Raw genomic sequence first — 23420 nt, 5'->3', positions numbered from 1 at the left:
AAGACTTTAAATAAATGAAATTCATTAAAAAATAAAAATATTTACAATTTTACAAATAATAATTTTAATGAGTTCTTACTCTCTTTATATTTTTGATAACGATTTATAACTTATCGGTATTAATGGCTGATTCACATTAGATGTTTCTTAAACTGATTCAACTTTCATTTATAATTAAGATATTGTTATTTATTTTTTTTTATATTTCATTTTTTATATATACAATGATTACATATATTCTGATTTTTATAATATATTTATATTAATTCATAACAATTGTTAGTTGATAAATGGACGATACTATCATTAGATAAAATTGAATAGCGAATCAGAATTCAGGAAAACAGTGAAGCGTGACGAATAGAATATATTGGTAGTCCATTGGAGCAAATGGAAAAATTATTTTATTTGACACAAAAATTACACGATTTTACAATTTTTATTTTTATAAATAATAATAATAATAATAATAAAAGCAATAATAACAAAACAATATATTTGTTTTTCAATTTGATTACAAATCAAACCTAATAAATTACGTGATTGATAGAATTAAAATATTAAATATTTTATTAAAATGATAAAAAAATAAGATATGTATGGAAATTGTTTTCTTTTTCTATTTTGTTTTATTATTTATTGAAATTAGTATTAAAAATATTGATGTGTTTGGTAACGTACTCGAGGAATAATAGTGCGCAATATTTATGTTTCGTTAACATTCTTAACTAATACTTCAATTAATAAAAATATATATTTGTTCATAATAAATAAACGTACAAATAATATGTAAATTGTATTTAGTAACGAAAAGAAAAATAAAAGAATAAACTTAAGTTTTATTATCAGAATGTAATATTACAGAAGCGATCTTGTCGTATGCATTGTAATCGAGTGTGAAACTACGTCGTTAATCATTTTTTCGTAGAAAGTAAAGAGTCATTGTTATTTTATTTGTCATTCTACGATACGTATTTTATTTCATGTAAAAACATGTGGCCGTTTTTACTTTCGATATTTGCCCTATTTCACTTAGTTGCAGCGTCAGGTAGTTTTGATTTTGGTGATACATTAGCATTAATCTTGGGTCTGATTATTGGAATTATGGGATTTTTTGCTTGCATGGGAGCTTATGCAAGAAGACGAAATCACTTTGAATCTTTGTGATCATGGATGTTTAAATAAAATTTGTGGTAAGCAATAAGAATATGAATATATTTAGAATAAGCATGAGTGTGTCTTTAAAAAGAATATGTTATTATAAACTTAACAGAATTTTTTATTTTTATATTATTAACTGTTTATATATATCTTTCATCGAACAAATATATCATTATAGAACAATACATTTGATTGTATTTACATGAGAAAGGATATATTGATTAATAACATATCATAATATACAAATAATGATACGCTCTATTAAATTGCAGGATATAAGAAATATTTACAATATGCAAGACTCTATATTAGAAATGCTTAAAAGGAAGATCACATTAAATATATATATATTAAAACAAGTATCAAGAAAATATTGAGAATTATTATAGAATGTTAAATGCTTAATTATTTGATGGAAAATCAATTTTTGGAATAGTAGTAACAATAAACATCATACAATGTATAAGAAAATGTAAAAAATATCTATTTTGTAATCATTTTCTTTATTCATTTATTTACTTTCCTCATCAAGGTTACAACTGCTTTGACTTTGATCCTTTAGCACAGACAATTTTTCTTATTTACCGTACATGTGCAAGGGAATGCACTTATTATGATATTATAATAACTATTTCTTGTTTCTGTATTTTTTATCATAGTACAAACATTATGAGCATGTAATAAAACAGACATGGATCAAATCAATAGGAACGCAATAAAATAAAGATAATTGTCAGGGGTTCCTTTATCTATTCAAAGTAATATCAATCATTGAATAGCATATTAAACTATGTTTGCTGCATGTTACAGAATATAATTTGTAATTACTAATGATCAAATATATACTATATATTAACAAATTAAGAATAAATGAATAATATTAATGAAATTAATGAAGCGTTAAAAATTTTATCATAGGTTATAATTTCAAATTATCAACATTATTTCAGTAAAGAACATATTAACTAAATCACATTTTTTTTATGTAGATTTTGTAATACTATAAGCTATCAATAGAAAGAAGGTATAAACTGCAATCAATAAAATTTACAACAGCTTTGTAAAAGAAACCAAAGCTTATTTGTTCTACATTTTCTATATCCGGTTAAATATTATGATCTAAAACAAAGTTATTGAAACTTTGTTATTTATTTTCCTAAGTGATTGGAAATGCGATTTCGGATGTACTATATTGGACTAAAATGAGAGTAATATGTAAGAAGCTCTTTTAAAATGTAAAAATATTAAAATATTGCAATATTTTAATATATTATATTGTTTTATCACAAGTAAGAGATAAATATGAAAAAAAAAGATTATCACTTGCACATCTTCAACTTTAGAAGTTTTGAAATGTGTTTAGAGCAAAGACTTGTAAAAATTGATATCAATGTATAACATAGACGAATAATGATAAGTATTTCTTATCTAACTTGCAAAAATCTGGCACTTTCAAAAAGAGTAAGGAAATATTTAAAAACACATTTTTATAGCTGTATTTTTTTACACTTTGCTTTAATATTTTTCATTTATGATATTTTTTACACGTGTTTTCATATTCCTCATTCTTTTTGGGTTCATAACTTTTATGTATTTTTGGTTTATTTCCTCACTTAAGAACAATATGTAAAATTTAACGCAATGTCACTGAAATTAAATTTACATAAGTTTTAAACTGCATTAAATTGAAAAATGTATTTGTTGCAATAGTATTGTTGAAAATGTATTCTATCAATCATAAGTAATTCAATATTCATATTCATCAGTTCAGTTTTTATACTTCTAAAAATTATGCAATCTAAACATAAAAATAATGTTCATTCATGGATCAATGAATATGTTCATTACTTCTCTGCAGATCTACAATGCATTACGCTAATACCGTAAACTATAATATAAACGGAAGTTGACCCGCCTGTTTTTCACGGAAGAGAATCAGTATTTCTTACACCAAGAGATTACTATTTACTAGTTTATCAAGTTTTGAAATGTTTACTCTAATTTTGCATAATATTGTTACAATCCAATATATATACACATGTATGTGTATCAATGAAATAAAAAATTAGCAGAAATGAAAATATTTCCAACACTGATTTCTCTTTTTTACTCATCTGCTTACTGATCCTTGTTTTACCTAATCAGTCTTTATGTTTCTATTCTTGAAATTCTGAGAAACATAATTCTAAAATTGTTTCTTAAATTCATATACTAGAAAGAATTCATATACTAGTTAGCACAAAAAATTTATATAGTTTTATTTTCCTTCAAAACTTGTTTACTTCAGAGTAAGCTTAAATAAGTAAGAAAAAAGCAATAAGTGCCATATGTAAAATGTAGATGACACGTATGAACGATACACAAGATTTCTTTAATAACACTTTAATGTATCTTTATATATATATGTATATATGTATATATATATATATATATATATATATATATATATATATATATATATATATATATAAATTCTTTATTTTCTTTAAAGTTAATAATCAATAATTTAAGCAAAAGCAGGTTTTGTGGTATAGGACTACAAGCAAAGCTAGCGAAATTCAATCCAAACAAGAAAAGGTTATTTATATTTCTTGTAGAAATGTGAAGAAATCAAGTTAAATCTAGCATATATCTGTTTACGCACAACTTTGCTCTCAAATATTTACTGATGGATAAAAATCTTTTCAAATTCTAATTTTGAATCATATAATTGAAAAAGATTATTATAACATATAGAAATTTTCACATATGAATTTGACAATAAACATTAAATAGGCTAACTTTTGAATGATTGATATTGAGCGATAATTTAAGTTATTAATATTAAATTAAATTATCAAGATTTTTAAATGGATAACATAATGCATATAATATAATTAGATAACATATTTCTATTGAGCAAAATTTCATTATTTTCATGCACATTTAAAAATTATCTTCTAATAATTAATAAATGTCTCACTCCTTTGTCCTATTATAGATTTAGCTCAAAAATTTGAGAAACTAAACTCAGTACAGAATATTATTATTATCCACATAGTATTGTATGCAAATTGCAGAATATAGGAAAATATTTACTATTACTTGATTTAATTTTTGCAGGCAGTCTCTGAAAATTATTTTGTGATATCTAACTCCATTTTTTATCAAGCTCAATTCCATTAAGTCCAATACCACATTATTATTATTCTACTAGAAAGAAGCACTAGTCAACAATATTTTCCATTCTTATTATTTTTGAGGTATAAGTTTAACGCATTTTCTGAATATGAAAATACGATTTTATAAATATAAGAAATTATTTTAATAGTGTGTAGGCTGTTTTTCTCTTATTAGAAAATTAAAGAGTATATAAACATATTATTTATATTTTTTGATAAAATGTTCTGTAAAATCAATAGTAAAATTGTAAAACAAAAAAGAAAATAAACAGAAAATCAAGGTTAAAGTGAATGAATATTTAATTATACTAATTAATTGTTGATATAATTAATATGAAGTTAATATTTCCTTTTAAAATGACACTTTGGCACACACTCCATATAATATGATTACATTCACACTTTTCATACAAAAATGTATCAGTTATGTAACAATATCTATTGAATAGAAAAAATATATAACAGATGGCTTCCACAAGAAGTTGCATTCCAAATTAAAATTGAAAGCAATGTAACAGTATTTTAATTCTCAATCTGTTAAATAAAAATTTTTGAAATGAATTTGCTAAAATTTTCAAAATATGATATTATTACTTGAATCAAATCAAAAAACCTTGTTGACTAGTGTAGTTTGTGAATTCAAAATCATTATACAATATACTGCCTAATATTCATGATAGGCGTCTTTGGTAAAATGGCAAAAAAATTGTTTCATAGAAAGTCTTATAAACTTATGATTTTATACAGAAATGTAATGTATCATATTAAATATATTGAATCATACTTTGAATGTTATGCCTTCCCTGATAATATCTTCACAGAAATGATTATAAATTATATGTTTTCTAATCTTAATGATCACAAATTAATTTCAAATTTAAAAATCACTTTGAATACTTGTTAAACCATGTCACCAAAGATTTTTCAAGTAAGATGCTTAACAGAGAAACGATCGTATTTAAAGTAATTTCATTACTAGATGATTAGGGATCCCATCACCATTAAATTAGTTTAAGAAAACATATATTTTGGTGTACAAAAGGAATAAGGTAACAAAATTACCATTAATTGAAAGTAAAAAACAAATGGAATAGTGCATGAGAACAAAAGAAAGGAGTGAGAGTAACAGTAGCATTTTTGTCATTCCCAGGCAATTGATATGATTATTAAAAAAGTTCTTATAACTACACAACATATAAATTTCATTCTGCATCATGCAGAAGTATCAAATATACCACATGTGCTTATTATTCATTTTAAACTTTTGCAATAAATTTTATTAAGCACATATTTTTGCAAAGCAATGCATGATGAGAAGTTGATTAAAGCAATGAAGAATTATTAAAAATAACAGATTGTATGGGTAGTTTAGCAAACAAAACTTATGATCTTGCGATTTATTTTATAAGCAACTATGTTTATATAGACATATGAGACAAAAAATCATGAAGAAACAAAATAAAAATTCTTTGTCTTTATATAATAGAACCAATTTGGATGAATTTCATATGATCTTTTATCTCATTTGTCACTGAATTGCCTGAAATGCAGTTTTCTGATTGTATACTTTCTGAAATCTTTATCTCACTATTAATAAAATTCTTGAAGATATAATAGATAAAGTAAAAGGTACTAAACACAATTATACTTAATTGCAAAAGATGGTAATAGTACTCAAAAGTAGATAAGATATATAGGATTGCTAACTAGTAACACATCACTTGCTCTTTAATTGAAGTAGGTAAAATCGCTAGAAATACATTAAAGCATAACAGTGACTATATTAATCATATTTTTTCTCTGTTGCCTCCATCATTTGACACATTCACACACCACACACACAAGTAAACATACGTTCTCTCTTCCTTACTGTCTTTCTCTCTCTCTCTCTCTCTCTCTCTCTCTCTCTCTCTCTCTCTCTCTCTCTCTCTCTCTCTCTCTCTCTCTCTCTCTCTCTCTCTCTCTCTCTCTCTTTCCTTTTTTTCATTCCCTTTTCTGAAGCATTCAGTATACATTAACAGTTATACATATAATCGAGCAGAATGGCTACATGCCATTTCGATCGTAAGACTAGCTGAGGCCTGTACTAATATGGACTGTGCCATTTGAAGGATTGAGAGCATTTAAGGTCCTTTAAGCATTCCAGTAATGGAAGATTTGCTTTTAATATCGAAGCACAGTTATACAATGTAGAGGCCTCTATCCCCAGTTTTCGTATTACCATTCAGAAACTTATTACATCAGTTCAAAATATCCTTGAAATATTTAATTTCAATCTTGCTTCAATCGTGAGGCACATACCAAATATTAATGTTTTGCTGGTGCGCGGGTAACAAGAATATCTTCTATGCATTTATACGTAAATGTCATAACACATCAAGCTCAAGGGGCATCATTATTGCTGCCTAACTAAACTCTAGTCGGTATAATATCAGTTAATGAGTTCCTTAAATTTATGTAGAGTAACTGATTTTATACCGATCAATTTTTTCAATAAGACAGCATTATCAACTCGCTCTGTACATCCTATATATGCTTTCATATGTGTGCACCTCATGTATGACCGATATAATCATGTTGGAGCATATCATATTAAAGGATAATTATAATAATACATAATTTTATAGTAATATTCAACGTTAAATAAAGAATGTATTATCTGGAAAAATTGACTGGAAAGTATAGAATATTTTGAATTGTGTATTGCGTTATTGATCTGCTTGAGGAAGAATAGTTACATTTTCAGAACAATGCTGAGGTTCTGTAGGAGGCGTACCATCGTGTGAGCTTCCTATTTGTGGAGTGGCAGGGGTCGCTGGTTGAGATTGAGGAGTCCCAGTAGGCGCATATATAAGACGATATCCAGCTGGTAGAAAGAATCCAGCATGCGACGTGCAACTGAATGTTTGAAAGTTTGCTAACGAAGGACCCTCATGATACTGAACATATCCTCCACTTCCAATAGAACCTGATATTGGTGTTGGTGCAACTAAAGCTCCACTTGCAGAAGAAGTAACGTTTGTCGCATCTGGTATTATTGGTGTAAACTGACATTGATTCGAATTTATAATCACAGGATTATTTGTTGAATCAGATGTATCAGAGGTTTCGGTTGAATAATTGATATTCTGTTGTGCAGAAATATTCTGCATACTTTCTGAAGGCACTACTGGAATTGGGATAACATAAGCATGTTGTATGCTGGCTGCTGTTTGTTGTTGTTGAAGTTGAAGTGGAGTTTGTTTAAGCTTCTGCATGGCTAACCTTAATGTTTCATCGGTATCTGGACAATTGCTGATGCCTTTTTGCAATGGAGTTTGTGGGGCTGTGCTAAACGTTAAATGATCATCTACACCTGGTGCTCTTCCTTGTCCTATATTTGCATAAATAGATATACTCCTTTTTTAAAAATTATGGTACAAACAATTATATAATGAAAAGTTCAAACAAATATTTTTTTTTTCAGAATTTATATTAAAAATTTGCTGTAAATAATACTTTAGATCTTGTTCTTTTCTTAAACATACTTATATACTTGAATAAATTATAAAAGTTTGTAGTATGTAGAATATATAGATATATATTTACATACATGTTGCAACAGACTTTAATTATATATATTAGTTTAAATTCTTACTATGATATAACTGACCTGCCGCTGCATTAGTAGCTACGGTGTGATAAAGAAGTGGATGATGTTGATGGTGTAATGCACTTGCTTGTTGTTGCTGCTGAATTAATAATTGTAGTTGTTGTTGTTGAAAGCGTTCTAATTCTTCTCGGTGCCTTCGCTGAAGTATTTCTAATTCCATAGTTTGTCTAAATAGTAAAATTCATTGTAATTTTTTTCTGCTATATATTTTCTCTTTATATATATTCTCATGTAAACATACCTTTTTATAAGTAACTGATATTCTTCACTTGGTGTTAAAATTGATAACCGTTCCTCTTTCTCTAATTGTAACTGTATATAAATACATAACTTTAATATTATCATTATAAATATAATAATATTAATATTATCTTTTTCTATACAAATGTCATGATCATTACCTCTGCAAGTAGAGAATTATTTGTTAATGTTGTTTGTATTGAAGGCATGGACCCTTCTCGATTCTGTACCATATACGCTGCCGCTGTTACTATACAATTAAATAGAGTATATTTAAAAAAATATATATATATATACATATAAAATAAATAACATAAAACTTAATGATATATTATTACCATTCATGTTGAATATCTTACTTTGTTGTTCATCAGAATGACACGGTTTCATTTCTTGTTGCTGTATATTTGATGTAGCAGAGCCTGGAGGTCCTGCTACTTTAGATACCATAAATCTTGAAATTTTCCTAACAGGTTGTGTTGCAGGTTTCTGTTAACATTAAGATAATATATTTTTAATTGTAAAAATGATATTCTTGTATTTCATATGGCATTACGATGCTATACATGATTGTTTCTTTAAACAAATATTAAAAACCCATAAAATACCTCAGAAACAGAATCTTGTAGTTCTGTCTGTACGGGTGTATTCGTGTCAGAGCGAGACTGCACAATATTTGGTGTAACAGTAGCAACAGGTACTGAAGGAACAGTTGTTAATAAATTTTGTGTTTGTTGCAACGCTGGTTGTATCGATGGAGGATTAACAACAGGTACAGGAGGTGTTAACGGTTGAGGCGAAGTTGTTGGAAGTACTGGACCTCTGTGATGAATTTTTGCTAATTCTTGTTCTAATTCCTGAAGGCGAGATCCTGGTCTTTGAATTCGTACTTTTATGTTTTCTTTACTTGGACTCATGTTTTCAGGTCCTCCTTGACTTCCTGGTATAGGACTATCCAATGAGCCTTCCACATTCTAAATACAAAATATAAGAATTATAAAATTATTATTTAAAACATTTTTTTCTTTTTATGTAACTTACGGATTGTGAAGAAGCATCTTGATATGTTATTGGTCCTTCAGGATTTGCCACTACACTTGAATCAATACCAGCACTCGTAGAATGTATAGTAGTCTGAGGCGATAATGGACCCTTTAATTTAAAAAATATTTATTATGTAAATTAAAGTAATAACGTAAATTAATAATAGCTATCAACAACAACAACAACAATAACGTAATATATTACCTGTGCTATATTTTGTGAAGATGATATTGGCATACCAATATTAACCAACTTTTGTTGTAAAGAATGCATGTATGCATCATATCCTCCCATTACTTGATGACTGTGAGGTGTAGCTGGATAACTTATAGGTGGTGTGCCAACATTTAATAATTCAGATGGTTGACTAGTTACTTGAACAAGTTTTTGATGCAAATCCGCTATTGTTTGTGGCCCAGTTCCACTTGTACTTCCCACGCTACTTATATCTGATACTTTATCCAATGAATTTTGTTGACTCAGTTTACGATGTTGATACTGCTGTTGCTGCTGCTGCTGTTGTTGCATAATTTGTTGTTGCATAAATAAAGTAGGATCTACAGATTCTACAAGTGTATGTTCTGGTGTCACATCGTGACTTGAATTTTCATTTTCCGAAGTTAATAACTGACAATCAGAGCTCGTACGTCTAATCCCACAACCACTTGAACTATCATGAGCCTCTGCATCCAATATTTTTCCTATTTGCTGTTGTTCTGGAAGTTTTAAATGTAAATGGGACTGATCAGATATAGAAGCAGGTTCTGCGTGAACTTGATCTTGAGTTATCTGCTGCATCTGTGGATGGACAGGTGCTACTTGTTGTAGCTGTGGTTGAGTCTGTATAGGCTGAACATTTCGCATTGTCAAATTTTGAGGCAATATATTTTGGTTTGTAGAACCAATCCATTTTGTTTGAGAAGACATCGTATGAGTTGACACATTTTGTTGTAAAATTTGTAATTGAGAATCAGTTTGTAATGGAACATTTAACTGAGCTCCCTGCGGTAAAAAAGATGAACTTTGATGAGGCAACTGCTGACTCTGAAATGTTTGTTGAACATTTTGCAGGCTTTGATGAACTTGATGCATAGTTTGGTTTGGAAAATTTTGCTGTGTTTGTGGTTGTATTGGCAATTGATTTATCTCAGGTTGTATAGGTTGAAAATATTGTTCTGATTGTAATGCAGGTTTATAATCCATAACAGTTGTATTAACAGCAGTTGTGTTAATATTTGGTTCATGAGTACTCAAACCATGTGGTGTAGCAGATTTTGATTTTGGATTAGATAAGATATTAGCTAAATTCTGTGCTAAATCTGGAAGTGTAGAAGATACCTCTTTTGGTTTAAGCACAACTTTATGAGCAGATTCAGTAGAAACAATAGGATGAACTGGCACTGTAACAGGAACTGGCATATGAACAGGTACATTTCCTGAAACATGTACAATATTTTGGGGCATTGCTGGATGTTGCCCAAGATCTTGAACTCCTTGCGCTATAGTTATAGGAGTAGGACTATCTTGTGGAACAATTTGTACATGTTGTACATGTTGAATAGGTGTATTAGACATCATTGTAGAATATCTTTTATCTTCAGGAATATTAGCTACCTCGATAGTTTGAGATTCTGTTGACACATTAGATGTAGTGGAAATATTAGAAGTCCTACGATTTCTTTCATCTACATTAGACTGTTGCAATTGCGGTATAGGTCCAGAAAGTATCACATACTGTTGATGTTGTTGTGGTAAATATTGATGTACAGGTCGTTGAGATTGCAATTGATTTTGTTCTGTTTGCATATGTTGTTGAGTTACATTTTGTTGTACAGCAATTTGTTGCTGTTGAATTATAATATTTGATTGCACAGTGGATTGATTTTGATATTGTGTTTGCGTATTTAAACCGCTCGTTTGTATTTGTTGAGATTGCATTTCTTTTTGTGATATTGCAGTGAAGTTTTGAACAGTCGACTGATGTACTTGTTGAGTTACTTGCTGTATAATTGGGGTACTAGGCATTATAACATGTTGATTTGATTGTACAGCACCTATATTTTGTTGTAACTGCCCTGATACTGGCATCTGAGAAATGTTTTGAACTCCAGCAGTTTGTTGATTAAATTGTTGTTGTAAAGTATGCTGAGTACTATCCATTTGGTCTATAGGCTGTTGTAAATTAGGTAAACTTACGTCAACGTTAGATGGTTGTTCCACTGTCATGACTTGTGTATCTGAAGTACTTACTTCTGTTTCTTCGGCTTTTGTGGTATCTACCTTCATAGTATTATTTATATTTTCTGTTATACCAGAAGGTTCTGTTTCATTTGCGAGTTGTTTCTGTTCAACTACGGGACTAACTAAGAAGCGAGATATCTTCCGTATTGGTGCAGCAGTTAACGTGGACGTTTCTATAGAAGTTGCATCGGATGTCGCTATATCCTTACTCAGATCTTTTTCTTGAATATCTATGACTTCTTTTGATGTATCATCCTTTGTTAAATCATTTGTTTGTGATGTAGAAGCATTCACATCTTCTACTTGATTTTGAGTAGATGTTGTTGGTAATTGAGCAATTGAGTAAGTATTAATATCTTCTTGGACGACATGAGTCGCTTCCAAAACAGTATCCGCAGATGTTACAGAAATTCCACTTTCTTGAGGATCAGTGAGATCACTTGGAATATTAGTCGGTGTCAATGTATCAGTATTTTGAGTAGATGTAGATGATCGTCTAGATGCTTCTGCTGATGTGCATTCAGTAACCCCTTGGCTGTCAGTTGTTGGAACATTTTGTTGCTTATCCAAAGAAGAACTTGCAATATGTGAAATTATTTGATCGATTGGCAACAATTTTGTAGGAGTAGAAGTGTTTGAAGTTTCGTCTCTCTGAAAAGATATAACATCATTTTTATGAATATATTCAAAAGCTTTTAGAAAATTTCGATGTACAAACATGTATATATATTTTATCTTACATCTACTTAGAAGTAATATACTGGTAACGAATAACAAAAAGGAATAAATATAAATTAAACTATCACCAACACACATTCACGCAGCACATACGCACGTATATATTTGACACTATATATATTCTTCCTTTCCTTCCCTAATTATACCATTGTACAGATGATATGAGGTGCTCTGTTGATATTAAAAAACCATTATGATTGAACTGATACATTATAATTCACATAAAAAATATATAAATACTTTGGTTACTCATGGCTCGATAAAATGAGAAAGGATACATAAATAAATAGGAATATACAACAAAATACAGGAAATGGGAAGAGGATTGGCGGGGATGATGAACTCACCGAACGGTGCCTACGATGGACTTTGTACGACGATCGGTGACTGCTTTGACGAGTTAGCGAGCCATGTCTCACCTGCTGCGTCCAAAACCACATATACCAATTATATGCACACTCTTTCTATTATATCCAAAACATACATATTTTGCACCTAATTGTTCGTATTATCACCATACTCAATGGCTACTTTATTTAATTCTTATTGCTAGTTGCAATGAATTTTTATTTTTATCAAATTAAGAACTTTTATCTTCTTTTCTATAACTTGCATTATATCAAATGAACAGGATGTATAAAAATTATATTACTACATTATCATGTGATTTTCTTTACTGATTTCTTATAAAGTAATTAAACCGTATGCTCTATAATCAAATACCTTGTAAGCAGTGTATATATCTGCAAAGGAACTATTTCATAGTTTGTACATTTCATTAAAGTACTCCACTTTCATGATCTAAATGAAATATATTATATTCTAGTAAAAGAAGAAACTATGGTAGATCTTAGTACCTTAGCTGTATCAAGACTGTGGTCTCGATCTCTTGGGCGACGACTTGTAACTGGACTACCACCGGCAGATTGATCTGGTGGACCATGGGCTACTAAAGGTAAAGCACGCGTCGGATCTAAACGTAATTGCTTCACGATATCTTCAATTAATTCGATAAATGTTTCGCACTGAGATTGTGGTAGCAAATTTTCAGCTGCCTGCATAATAAAAAAAAAAGAAAAAAAAAAAAAAAACACATTATTAATGTATCTACTAAAGATTATATTCTGTAATATATTATATTCTGAAATGCACATACCAAATTGTTAGCAATATCAGTAGGTACCATGTCATCTCGGTCAAATTTAAATGTAACAGTTTTTTGTTTACTAGTATCTAGCTGACACTCAACAGTCATAGATTGTCCTTCTCCGCTACTCACTGACAAGACTGTTAATTTAATACCAGGCTTCTTGCGTTTAGTACCAGATCGTTTAACCCTACTTCTTTCGGAAGTTGTAACATTTTCTGAACTTTCAGAAATAACTCTAAAAGCATGAATAATATGTTAACATGAAATGACAAAATATACATTGATTGTTATTTAGATATGAGCTTACCCATCACTTGCAACTGGTTGTTGTGGTACAGTATTTGTATTAGCAACTGGCATTTGCTGAGTATTCATCTGTTCTTGATGCATAGTAGATTGTATATCCAATGGCAAAGATTGTACCGACTCCATAGTATCTTGTTTAGTTAAAGATGACCTGTCACTAGCAGATGTCTGTATAGGACCACTTATACCCGATGTCAAAGGCATAGAAGTGGGCATAGAAGTAGGCATAGAAATGGGCATAGAAGTGGGCATAGCAGTACCACTTTGCGAATATTGCAACTGCACTACTATATTTTGTTGAGATTGTGCTTGATGACCAGTATTAGAGAGCATTGAAGGAGCACTTTGAATACTAGGCATGGTAGAAGTTGCAGCATTTTGTACGTGAGTTACTGCTACTGAACTTTGAATATTCATTCCTGATGGTATTTGTGTCTGAACTTGTCCAGTTGGTTGCTGTATATATGACTGAGAAGTTGCAGGAGCAGTGCTTCCAGAAATATTTGTATGTGAATAAATCTGTTGTGCAGTCTGAGTAGATGCCAAAATTTCTACATGACCAGGTGGATTAGTAGAAGTAGTATACGTGTGAAATATTTGTTGTGGCATATTTTGTGGGTATAAAGCAGAACTAGTATATCCTGTACTACTAGTTGTATTTTGTTGGTAATATTGCTGACTTTGAATTGGCGGAGAACCAACTGGATGTTGATGTACCTGTTGAATATGCTGCATTTGAGATTGCGAATATTGTACTTGCTGCTGAGGTTGCTGATGCATATGCTGTTGTTGTGGCAACATTTGAACTTGAGATTGTAATTGTTGTTGAATTTGGTGCGTTAATTGCTGCGGTACACTCATTTGATTTAATTGAATATATTGTTGAGGTTGATGCATGTGTTGTTGTTGTATTTGTTGTTGCTGCTGTTGTATCTGCTGCTGCTGCTGTTGAATTTGCTGTTGTTGCTGTATCTGCTGCTGCTGCTGTTGTATCTGATGCTGTTGCTGTTGTATTTGCTGTTGCTGTTGTATTTGTTGCTGCTGCTGTATTTGCTGCTGTTGCTGTATTTGTTGCTGCTGCTGTATTTGCTGTTGTTGTATTTGCTGTGTTACTGGAGGAAACTGGGGTTGGGCCTGAACATTTTGAGGAGTGGAACACTGTGGCGAATTTGCATTCAAATTTTGTGGAACATGTTGCGAAAACTGCTGTTGTTGATATTGCTGTTGTAATTGCTGGTATTGTGGCTGTTGTTGATATTGCACTTGTTGTGCAGCTTGTGAAGCTTGTTGTATCTGCTGAGCCTGTTGAGGCTGAACTACTGATGTTTGTTGCTGCATAAGTGGTTGTTGAAGAGGCTGTTGAACCAACTGTACTTGTTGAGGTTGTAAACTATGTTGTTGGCCTGGTTGAGAAGTTGATTGCAACTGCGGCTGTTGTAATGGTATTTGATTTGGTTGCAACTGCATTTGTACCTGACCTTGCATTGGTATACCCATACCAGATTGAATTTGTTGTTGTTGTAATTGCATTTGTTGTAATATTAATTGTTGTTGTAAAATATTTTCAGCAGATGTGGTAGTTGTATCAGCTTCTCTATCTAGACGTTCTTTTTCTTCTTTAGCACGTCGCTCTTCTCTTTCTCGTAATAAAGCAGCTATCTGTGATTTTAACATTTTAGCTACTGCTTTGGCATCTTCTTCTAATATAAGACTCGATTTAGCCATTTCTGAGGCAACTTCTTCCGCGTTATCAGCTTGAATGTCGAAATCAAATTGAATTGCTTCATTTTCTTTATGTTTGTTTGTCCGTTTTTTTGGATCCAAAACTCTCAATCTAAACTCTACGCGCGATAATTCAGCATCTGCTACAGCTGAATCACGTGATACCATCTCCAATTTTAATCCTATATCATCTGCGAAAAATTCATGATTTAAAAGATCCTTAACTAGAGGTCGTTCTTCCTTTTTCAAACGAATGCACATCTCGATAATTTCACGTACTTCTGGATTTTCCACTTTATCATAACTCTGAGGTTTAACACCCTATGTTGAATAAATAAAATTACTTAGATTTGGTTATTTATTATACATTTATAATTTTATATATATATATATATATATATATATATATATTTGAAAATAAGAAATATTTAAATATAGTTTAATAATACTGCAATTGACTAAAATTTACAAGAACAGATATTTTGTAATATAAGAATCTATAAAAATTTACCGAAACAACACGTTTGTATATCTGTGCTGGACCTGTACATTCAGAATATGGGTATTCACTTGTAGCCATTTCAAGCATACACATTCCAAATGCATAGACATCAACTGATTCATCATAATGTTCCTCATACATTTCTGGTGCCATAAATTCTGGTGTACCGATAACACTCTTTGCAAAACTCCGATTTTTTAATGTTGCCAATCCTAAATCACCAATTTTCACACTGCCTGTAGTACCAGTGATGAATATATTATCACATTTTAAATCACGATGAATAATTGGAGGAGATCTAGAATGCAAAAAACTAAGGCCTTTGAGAATTTGACGGCACCAAGATTTCACAACTTTTGGATTAATTTTCTTGAATCTTCTTAAATACCTAGAATAATTAATAACCAAGATAAAGTTTGTATTTAGGAGAAAACTAAAAATATTTTTCTATAAATTGAACTTACGTTTTTAGCGTTCCTGATGTCATAAGTTCTGTGACTAGTACAATATATTTTCTACGTGTAAGCGTGACTTCCCAATAATCATAAAATCTAACAATATTAGGATGTTGGAGTCCCTTTAACATTTCTGCTTCTTCTCGAAATCTCAGTCTTTCTGTTTTATTTAATTTTTTCTCCTATAAACAAATATCAAATATTAAATATTAAACACATGTTTGCATGAACTATAAATATTTTACATTTCACAATGCTTCACCGACCTGAAGTTCACACCAAGCAACAGCTACTCCTGTTTGAGTATCTAAACCACGATAAACAGTTTTGAAACTACCACGTCCGATTTCTTCTTCAAATTTTAGGAACCTTCCATCAGGTGAGATACCTATTGCTTTTTCTTCATCATCGTCATCTTCAACTGTTTGTATTTTTGCTTTCATTAATAAATTGCGTACTTCTTCCATAGCCATTGCTTTTTGACTTAATTTTTCATCTGCTTTAAAATTTTCATCGAGCAAAGGACCAATGAAACCTTCGACAGTCTCTTCTTGTGTAACTGCTTCTTTCTGAGAATTTTTCTCTATATCTGTTTCTTCTTGTAAGTTTGTATCCTTCATTACTTCTATATCTGTATCCATTGGTGGAACTTTTCCTAATTTACTCAAAGACTCATGAAGTGCTTGAGCTGCTACTATATCACTAATACTAGTGCCATTATCATCTTCATCATAAATTGTTACACATTCATCTTCAACTCTTTGTGTCTCTGTTTCTTTACCCTCTGATTCTATCACTTCTTCAGAAACTTTAGATGTAACGAATCTGGAATTTTTTACTATCTCCTCATTTGATTTTTCTTTATTACAGTCTTTAGGCATTGCTTCCATTTCTAAACTATTTACAGCAGCAGATTCAGAGCAATTATTAGATGATTTTTCTTTTGGATTTGTATTCATAGTATTTATGGACGTTTCTGTGGACGTTGTTGTAGGATCTACATTACTTTTTATATCAATTTCTTCTATTGTTTTAGAATTATGTAATTTGTTAACATCTTGTGGAATAGATTTACTTTTAGATCTTAAAGATTTGTCTCCATCATTATTTCTTTTACTTGCACCAGAAGACGAGGATATTTTTTTATTGCTGTGTCCAACAAAATCTTCGCTAATATTATCTTTCTTCATTTTTGGCTCTATTGTATCTGTTGTGGTACATTCTGAAATTTCTGTTGCAGATGTGTCCTTCTCGTTAATACCAGAAAACATTTTTGAGATATTATGTTTCAATAATTCTGTGCACTCTAAATGTACATTCGGTTCTATATTCACTTCATCTTTATTTATTCTTTTCGATTTTACTTTACTCATTGGTGTGGAAGGTGTAGAACTACATCCTGAATATGAAAATCAATAATATTTTTCATTATTTATTATATATTATTCATACATTAATCTATGTATGACTATTAAATCTTACCTGATACTTTGAACACATTCTCTGTTGCAGTAATTGCCTCCTCTGCATCACTAAAGCTGCGATCATTTTCATGATCTAGAGAGGATGAATCTTGACTCCGAGGAGACGACTTTTCTGAAATACGAGCAGACAGAACCTTCTTCTTAGAAGAAGGTGAACTAGTTGCAACACCGTTGCTGGTTATAGACAATGAATCTGCATTTTGATCAGCTCGCTGCATTCGAATTTGCTTTTTGCAGATTGTAGCAGAAGAGCGACTTATGCCTGATAGAGTCTATAAAGAAATTTATGTTTATTGAAATTTATTTCAATTTTCATAATATATTTATTATATGATATATACCTTTCTCTCAGAAGAGCTACCGGAACTAGAAGCAGTTTGAGAAACAATGGACAGCTTTCTTTGGCGTCTATGATTATGCGAATGATTGTGAGTTCTTTGTGTTGTAACAACTGTACAAGGACTTCCTCCTTCTTGAGAGGCTAAGTGGCCCACTGACAAACCAATGCCACCCTGGCTGCTACCACCCCCACTGGCCACCAGCTTAGGACATAAACTAGACAGGCCACCGCTGGTACCACCTGATGAACGTTGCCTGTTTGTCTCATACCTAAAATCCAGTTAAAAATCATGCTGAATTCTAAAACTTAATTTATGTTATATAGAATATTAAAATAAAGCTTAAGGTAATTCCAAACAAATGATAATATAAAGACATCTAACACAAACATATAAACAATTGTGAGTTATTTAAATAAACTCAAAATTAAACTTACATAACTATGAAGATAAGCAGTATTAATATGATCATGTGTTTTAATTAAATCAAAAAATTATATTTTGCAAAAAATTAAAAATGAATGTGCTTTTTTTATCGAGCGAAAAAAAAAATTTAAGAAGCATGTATAATAAAGGTGCATGTCACAACTCTTTTGAACTTCATAGAAATGTACATAAATGTATACAAAATCAAATAACAGAAGAGTAATATAAAAGTTTAATATCAATCTTCATTGTGGCATCTATCAAAATACTAAACTTATTTATATTTAGTTATTAAGTTATAAAAAGTTAAGATAGATAAACATTAAGTTACACAAAAAAGAAAGAAAAAAAAATAAATAAATAAGTGTCAATGTAAAAAGCATGATTTTTGATACAGACATCATTATACCTGTCCTGCCTGCTGTGGCCAGATGAGAGAAGACCACGCACTGTGTTGCCTATAGCTGCTCTCTTTTTAGCCTCCCTTTCTCGTTCTCTGTACCCACCAGATCCAGTGCTCACCTGATGTTCTGGACGAGTACTTCTATCAGTCTGCAAAAAAAAATGAATGAATAAAATAAAAATCAATATACTGTATAATATTTTAGGCATTTTTATATAAAAACTTTAAAAAGTAAACCAAAAAAAGTGGTAAATAATAATTCAATTACACTATAACAAACTTACCTTAATATTTAAAAGTTTGATATTCAAGTTAGAATTCGTGTTTGTTGGTACAGGACTCAGATCACAACGAACTCTTCTATGTGATTTTTCAACCACTGGTGACTCTTCTTCCAAATCTAATTGATTTCCAATCGCAAAAGCTTGAGTTTGTGTCAGCACAATATCTTCACTGCTGTGTTTCTGACTACTACGCACCGAACTCACTGCCTTGTTTTCATTGCAACATCTCGGCATTGCACATAACCAACTTTTAAGAGTTTGCTGGTTAAAATGTTGACCAATTTTGAATGTTAGTATTTTTACTTTTACTCAATAGATAAGTAATTAATATTGCTTTTCTTCGATTTCTTTTTTATGATTAATTATAATGTATGGTTTCAAGCAAGCCTGTCTTCAAAGATGCAAAGAATCGAAGAAATTTTTATAATATTTCTTTTCCAATAATCTTAACTTTATACATAATTTCCATAATTCTTAAGTCTTAATAAATGTGTCATGCCAGATCACTCGATGAAATCTGAAATCAAATAGTAAATCACATTAAAAAATTATTAAAATGTGAAAATATGTTAAAGATTAAAAATGAAAATATGTTAAAATTAAAGATTATATGAAATATAATTTTGTACAACTATTTAGATATTACAAATAAACATAGAACACATATTATCTACGAAACAATAAGTATTTACAAGCTATGTTCTTTCACTATAAATATAAAAAAATAATATTTGTGTGAGAAAAAAAAATATATTTTTTCTATTAAATAATAATCTACGCCAAAACATTTTGCGACTATAGCATTGTTAATAATTGTTAATGTTAAAAATACTATATTAATATTAGTATCATGGTAAAAGTATTATATACACAATTATGAGGTGTGGACAATGTTATCTATAATCACCATATAAAACACCTCCAAGACTCCAAGGTGTAGTCTTTTAAATTATTTGCTGTCCTTTTATATACCATTTTAAAACAAAAAGCTTGATATGACCCATTTAGAACTAAGTAACAAAAACAATCTGTAATATTAGGTCTTTTCTTAAACTGGTTTTTAACATCTCACAATCTTATTGCAGGAATGGCTTTTAATCCAATAGATTTGTTGGTTTTGTGTGCAATAATGCAAAATCAAAATTATTGACATATTTAAAAAAAATACAGCACACAACGAACGTGACTTTTTCAGTTCTATTTTGCACATAGGACTTCTTGAAACAGTTTTCTGATAATGAAAAACAAATAGATTAAAGTTCATTTGAAGATAGAAAATTATCCTGTCCTAATTTTGGGTACATACTGCAACTCCACATTGTGTTTCTTCCACAAACATTCTGTTCAAAGCAAATATTTAATATGTTCAGTATATGAAACAAATATAACATTGTATATGTGTGTGTAATACATTAGTATAATGTAAGTTAAGAAAATAGTTTAAACGAAATAATTTCGTCATTTACTTTTTAAAATATAGGTTAAAGTAAATTAAAAAAAAAATTGTTTAAATATATATTGATCTACTTTTTTTCATATAGTTAAAAAATAATATAATTAATTATTCTTCGAATAAAAACTTATTATAATATTTGTTTTAATCAAACAGTCATTTATATTATCTCAGTGCTTTTTATGAATGTATAAGACAAATGCATTTTAGGCAAATAATACTTTTTGTATTAATTGTATTACTTATGAAGTACATTTTAAGAATATGAAATATTATATATTCCATATATATTTAATATATAGCTATTAAAATATCTTAAAAGATATTATGCATATGTCATAGAAAAAAATGTAATACTAAAAGTTTTGTTATAACTTATAAATGTATTACTATTAGAATTTTATTTTAATTATTGTAATGATGTAAATTTATTGAGACTGAACATTTGTGTTCCTTATGCAGCTTTTATCTTGTAAAAATTTCTATACCACACAGATTATATAAATTTAACTTCATCAATAGAACAATGCTGATCACATCCACTTGCCAATAAATATAAGAGGAACTACCGTCGTTATTAGCACAGAAGTTATATACTACATACTATCTATAGTCTAAATCATATAGCAAAGATATGCAAATATTCATCTTAGTCCGGTCGCTTAAATTGCAACGCAAAATGCAGATAAACGGACCGCGAAGGAAAGGATTTACCACACTAAAGGCGTAGAATGTAATTAAGTATCATGGGACAGACTCGAAAAATGTTGACAGTATATAGTCGGTCAGTATATAGTACATCTTTACGTATGTATGTATATACGTATCTCACGAGCACCATTGCGCCGCATGCTGTACGCACAGCGTATGCATGTCACACGAAGTAGAAGGAAGTAATACACTCGCACGCCGCAAATCAAATAACTGCACACAATCGTACACGCACATAGAGAGACACCGAGATAATGTGACATCTATCTCAAAAATATCGTGTCCTTATATATTTTACATATTGTCTAACCGAAAGAGTTTTAGAAAAGCGTAATAGAAGTTAAATTTTTTCTATTTCCAGAAAAATTATGACTTTTTCATATAATTTTGACTGATAAATTTGAGCAAAAAGACTGTTGGTACTTGTCATGCGAAGACGAACAGTACCCTCATACCAATGCCGAGCTATCCAAGTGAAATTATCGAATATCCAGTTTATTTTTAATATTCTCATTACCTCCGATATAAACCTGATCATATTAGCTTTGTGGTGCACTGACAAACAGCACTCGTAATCCCTTAATCTGCCGGTACTCACATTTGTGTTGCAGAAAATCTCCCGACTACACCCAAATAACCACCATTTTTTTCACTGGTTGCTACGCTCTCTTGCGGTACTATGCGCAATACGATCGTCGACATTTAAGTCGCGTTCCGAAAGTAACTGCTCGACCTTCGATCACATACCTTTTTTTGTTATAATTTGATGCGTTATTCAAAAGATTTCAAAAATCCTCTCGAATTAATTAGATCATTGAAAAATATTATTAACTATGCACCATGCAAGATATTCTTTTAACCATCGCCAACCACGTCCAACCATCAACTGCGACAACAACAAACTGAGACTATCACCACACTAATAACCACCACACCAACGACCACTACCACTACAAAATAACTACCACCATAAAACTGACAATACAAATTCATTACAACAACGACCAATTGCAAGCTGGATTAGTGATTAACTCGAAGTAACGGTACTGTAACGGTAAATGTCTACATTTTGACCAATTTTTCTTATATATCTATCGGAAGCTTAGCCGATATATGTATGATTAATATTAAATAAATATGATTATCCGAATAAAAGTAACCATAAATATATATGACTATTTAAGTAAAAGTATTCAATAGGATTTGACCAATTGTTCTCGTGTATCTACCTGAAGCTTGGTCAATAAATTTATGTACCTTTACGGGTACTGTTGAATAAACTTGACTACATAATTGAAAGGATAAATATATGATCAATTCGTTCTTATATAGGTAACAAAAGAACCTAAAGCTTTACTTATAAGTATGTATTCGTATATAATATTTAACGTTGACTTACCTGACAGGAAGTGGTATTGCAACGGTAATTCAACAAAATTTATGATCCAATATTCTGTCACTCGATTATGTTATTTATTATTATTATAAAATCAGGATTAATGTATAAGTGTATAATATTAAAAATATTTAATCAATTTTTTTGTACTTTTAAAAAATAAGTAACAACGATGGAAATCAGTCGGTGTAGTTGCGACATAGTCGTTCATTCAAATCAGTGAATATTTCGCGCCGATATTATTTGATGACACGAAGTTGATCAAAATTAAATATATTGACGGCGAAAATATGTTAGAATATTTAAAACTAAAAAGAACTTGTATTTCAAAAATAAGATATTACACAGACATATGTAATTATTTACAATAGCTGTATTATTAAAAAAGTAAACGATATTATACAAACTTACTTGATACATACGTGTATGTGGTATTCAAATGATGTGGCAACATTAAGTGTAATTTTAATTATATTAAAAATGTGATAATATATTTGATTAAAAAAATTGATACGATAGATTTGAAATATGACGTACTACCGTTTTGTATTAT

The 23420-nt window shown here is 30.1% G+C and overlaps 1 protein-coding gene and 1 long non-coding RNA gene across 12 annotated transcripts; one reads left to right on the top strand and one right to left on the bottom strand.

The window, feature by feature from the left end:
• Positions 1 to 205: 205 nt before the first annotated feature.
• LOC122629913 lies at positions 206 to 1658 on the top strand. The gene is made up of 2 exons (XR_006327372.1): positions 206 to 1193; positions 1434 to 1658. It is a non-coding gene; the product is annotated as an uncharacterized LOC122629913 (long non-coding RNA).
• LOC122629900 lies at positions 1646 to 22370 on the bottom strand. 11 transcript variants are annotated; one of them, XM_043813764.1, is made up of 22 exons: positions 21989 to 22211; positions 20614 to 20647; positions 20215 to 20538; positions 19308 to 19824; positions 19030 to 19172; positions 18198 to 18465; positions 17855 to 18128; positions 16639 to 17771; positions 16382 to 16554; positions 15927 to 16305; positions 13695 to 15736; positions 13394 to 13622; positions 13095 to 13292; positions 12585 to 12659; positions 9463 to 12150; positions 9256 to 9366; positions 8823 to 9188; positions 8553 to 8703; positions 8376 to 8464; positions 8216 to 8286; positions 7975 to 8141; positions 1646 to 7695 (listed from the first exon to the last, which is right to left on the bottom strand). In XM_043813764.1, exons 4-22 carry the CDS (start codon positions 19539 to 19541, stop codon positions 7031 to 7033), a joined length of 9456 nt encoding a protein of 3151 aa, XP_043669699.1. In that variant the 5' UTR covers positions 19542 to 19824; positions 20215 to 20538; positions 20614 to 20647; positions 21989 to 22211; the 3' UTR covers positions 1646 to 7030. The 11 variants fall into 11 exon arrangements, with proteins under 11 accessions (XP_043669699.1, XP_043669696.1, XP_043669697.1 ...); XM_043813761.1 differs by having other exon boundaries at positions 20215 to 20647; positions 21249 to 22211; XM_043813762.1 differs by having other exon boundaries at positions 20215 to 20647; positions 22070 to 22209.
• Positions 22371 to 23420: the final 1050 nt, after the last annotated feature.

Source organism: Vespula pensylvanica, chromosome 6, assembly GCF_014466175.1.
Source record: "Vespula pensylvanica isolate Volc-1 chromosome 6, ASM1446617v1, whole genome shotgun sequence".
NCBI classification, from domain to species: domain Eukaryota; kingdom Metazoa; phylum Arthropoda; class Insecta; order Hymenoptera; family Vespidae; genus Vespula; species Vespula pensylvanica.
This window is presented reverse-complemented; position numbering and strand designations above follow the sequence as displayed.

Bases quoted from the DNA above. Each gene is read 5' to 3' on its own strand.
- LOC122629900 (XM_043813768.1), bottom strand. From the start codon at position 19,541: ATGCCGAGATGTTGCAATGAAAACAAGGCAGTGAGTTCGGTGCGTAGT. The intron at 15,737-15,926 runs GTAAATTTTTAT...TATTCAACATAG, and splicing joins TATACAAACGTGTTGTTTCG to GGTGTTAAACCTCAGAGTTA. The intron at 8,142-8,215 runs GTATGTTTACAT...TTTACTATTTAG, and splicing joins TATCAGTTACTTATAAAAAG to ACAAACTATGGAATTAGAAA.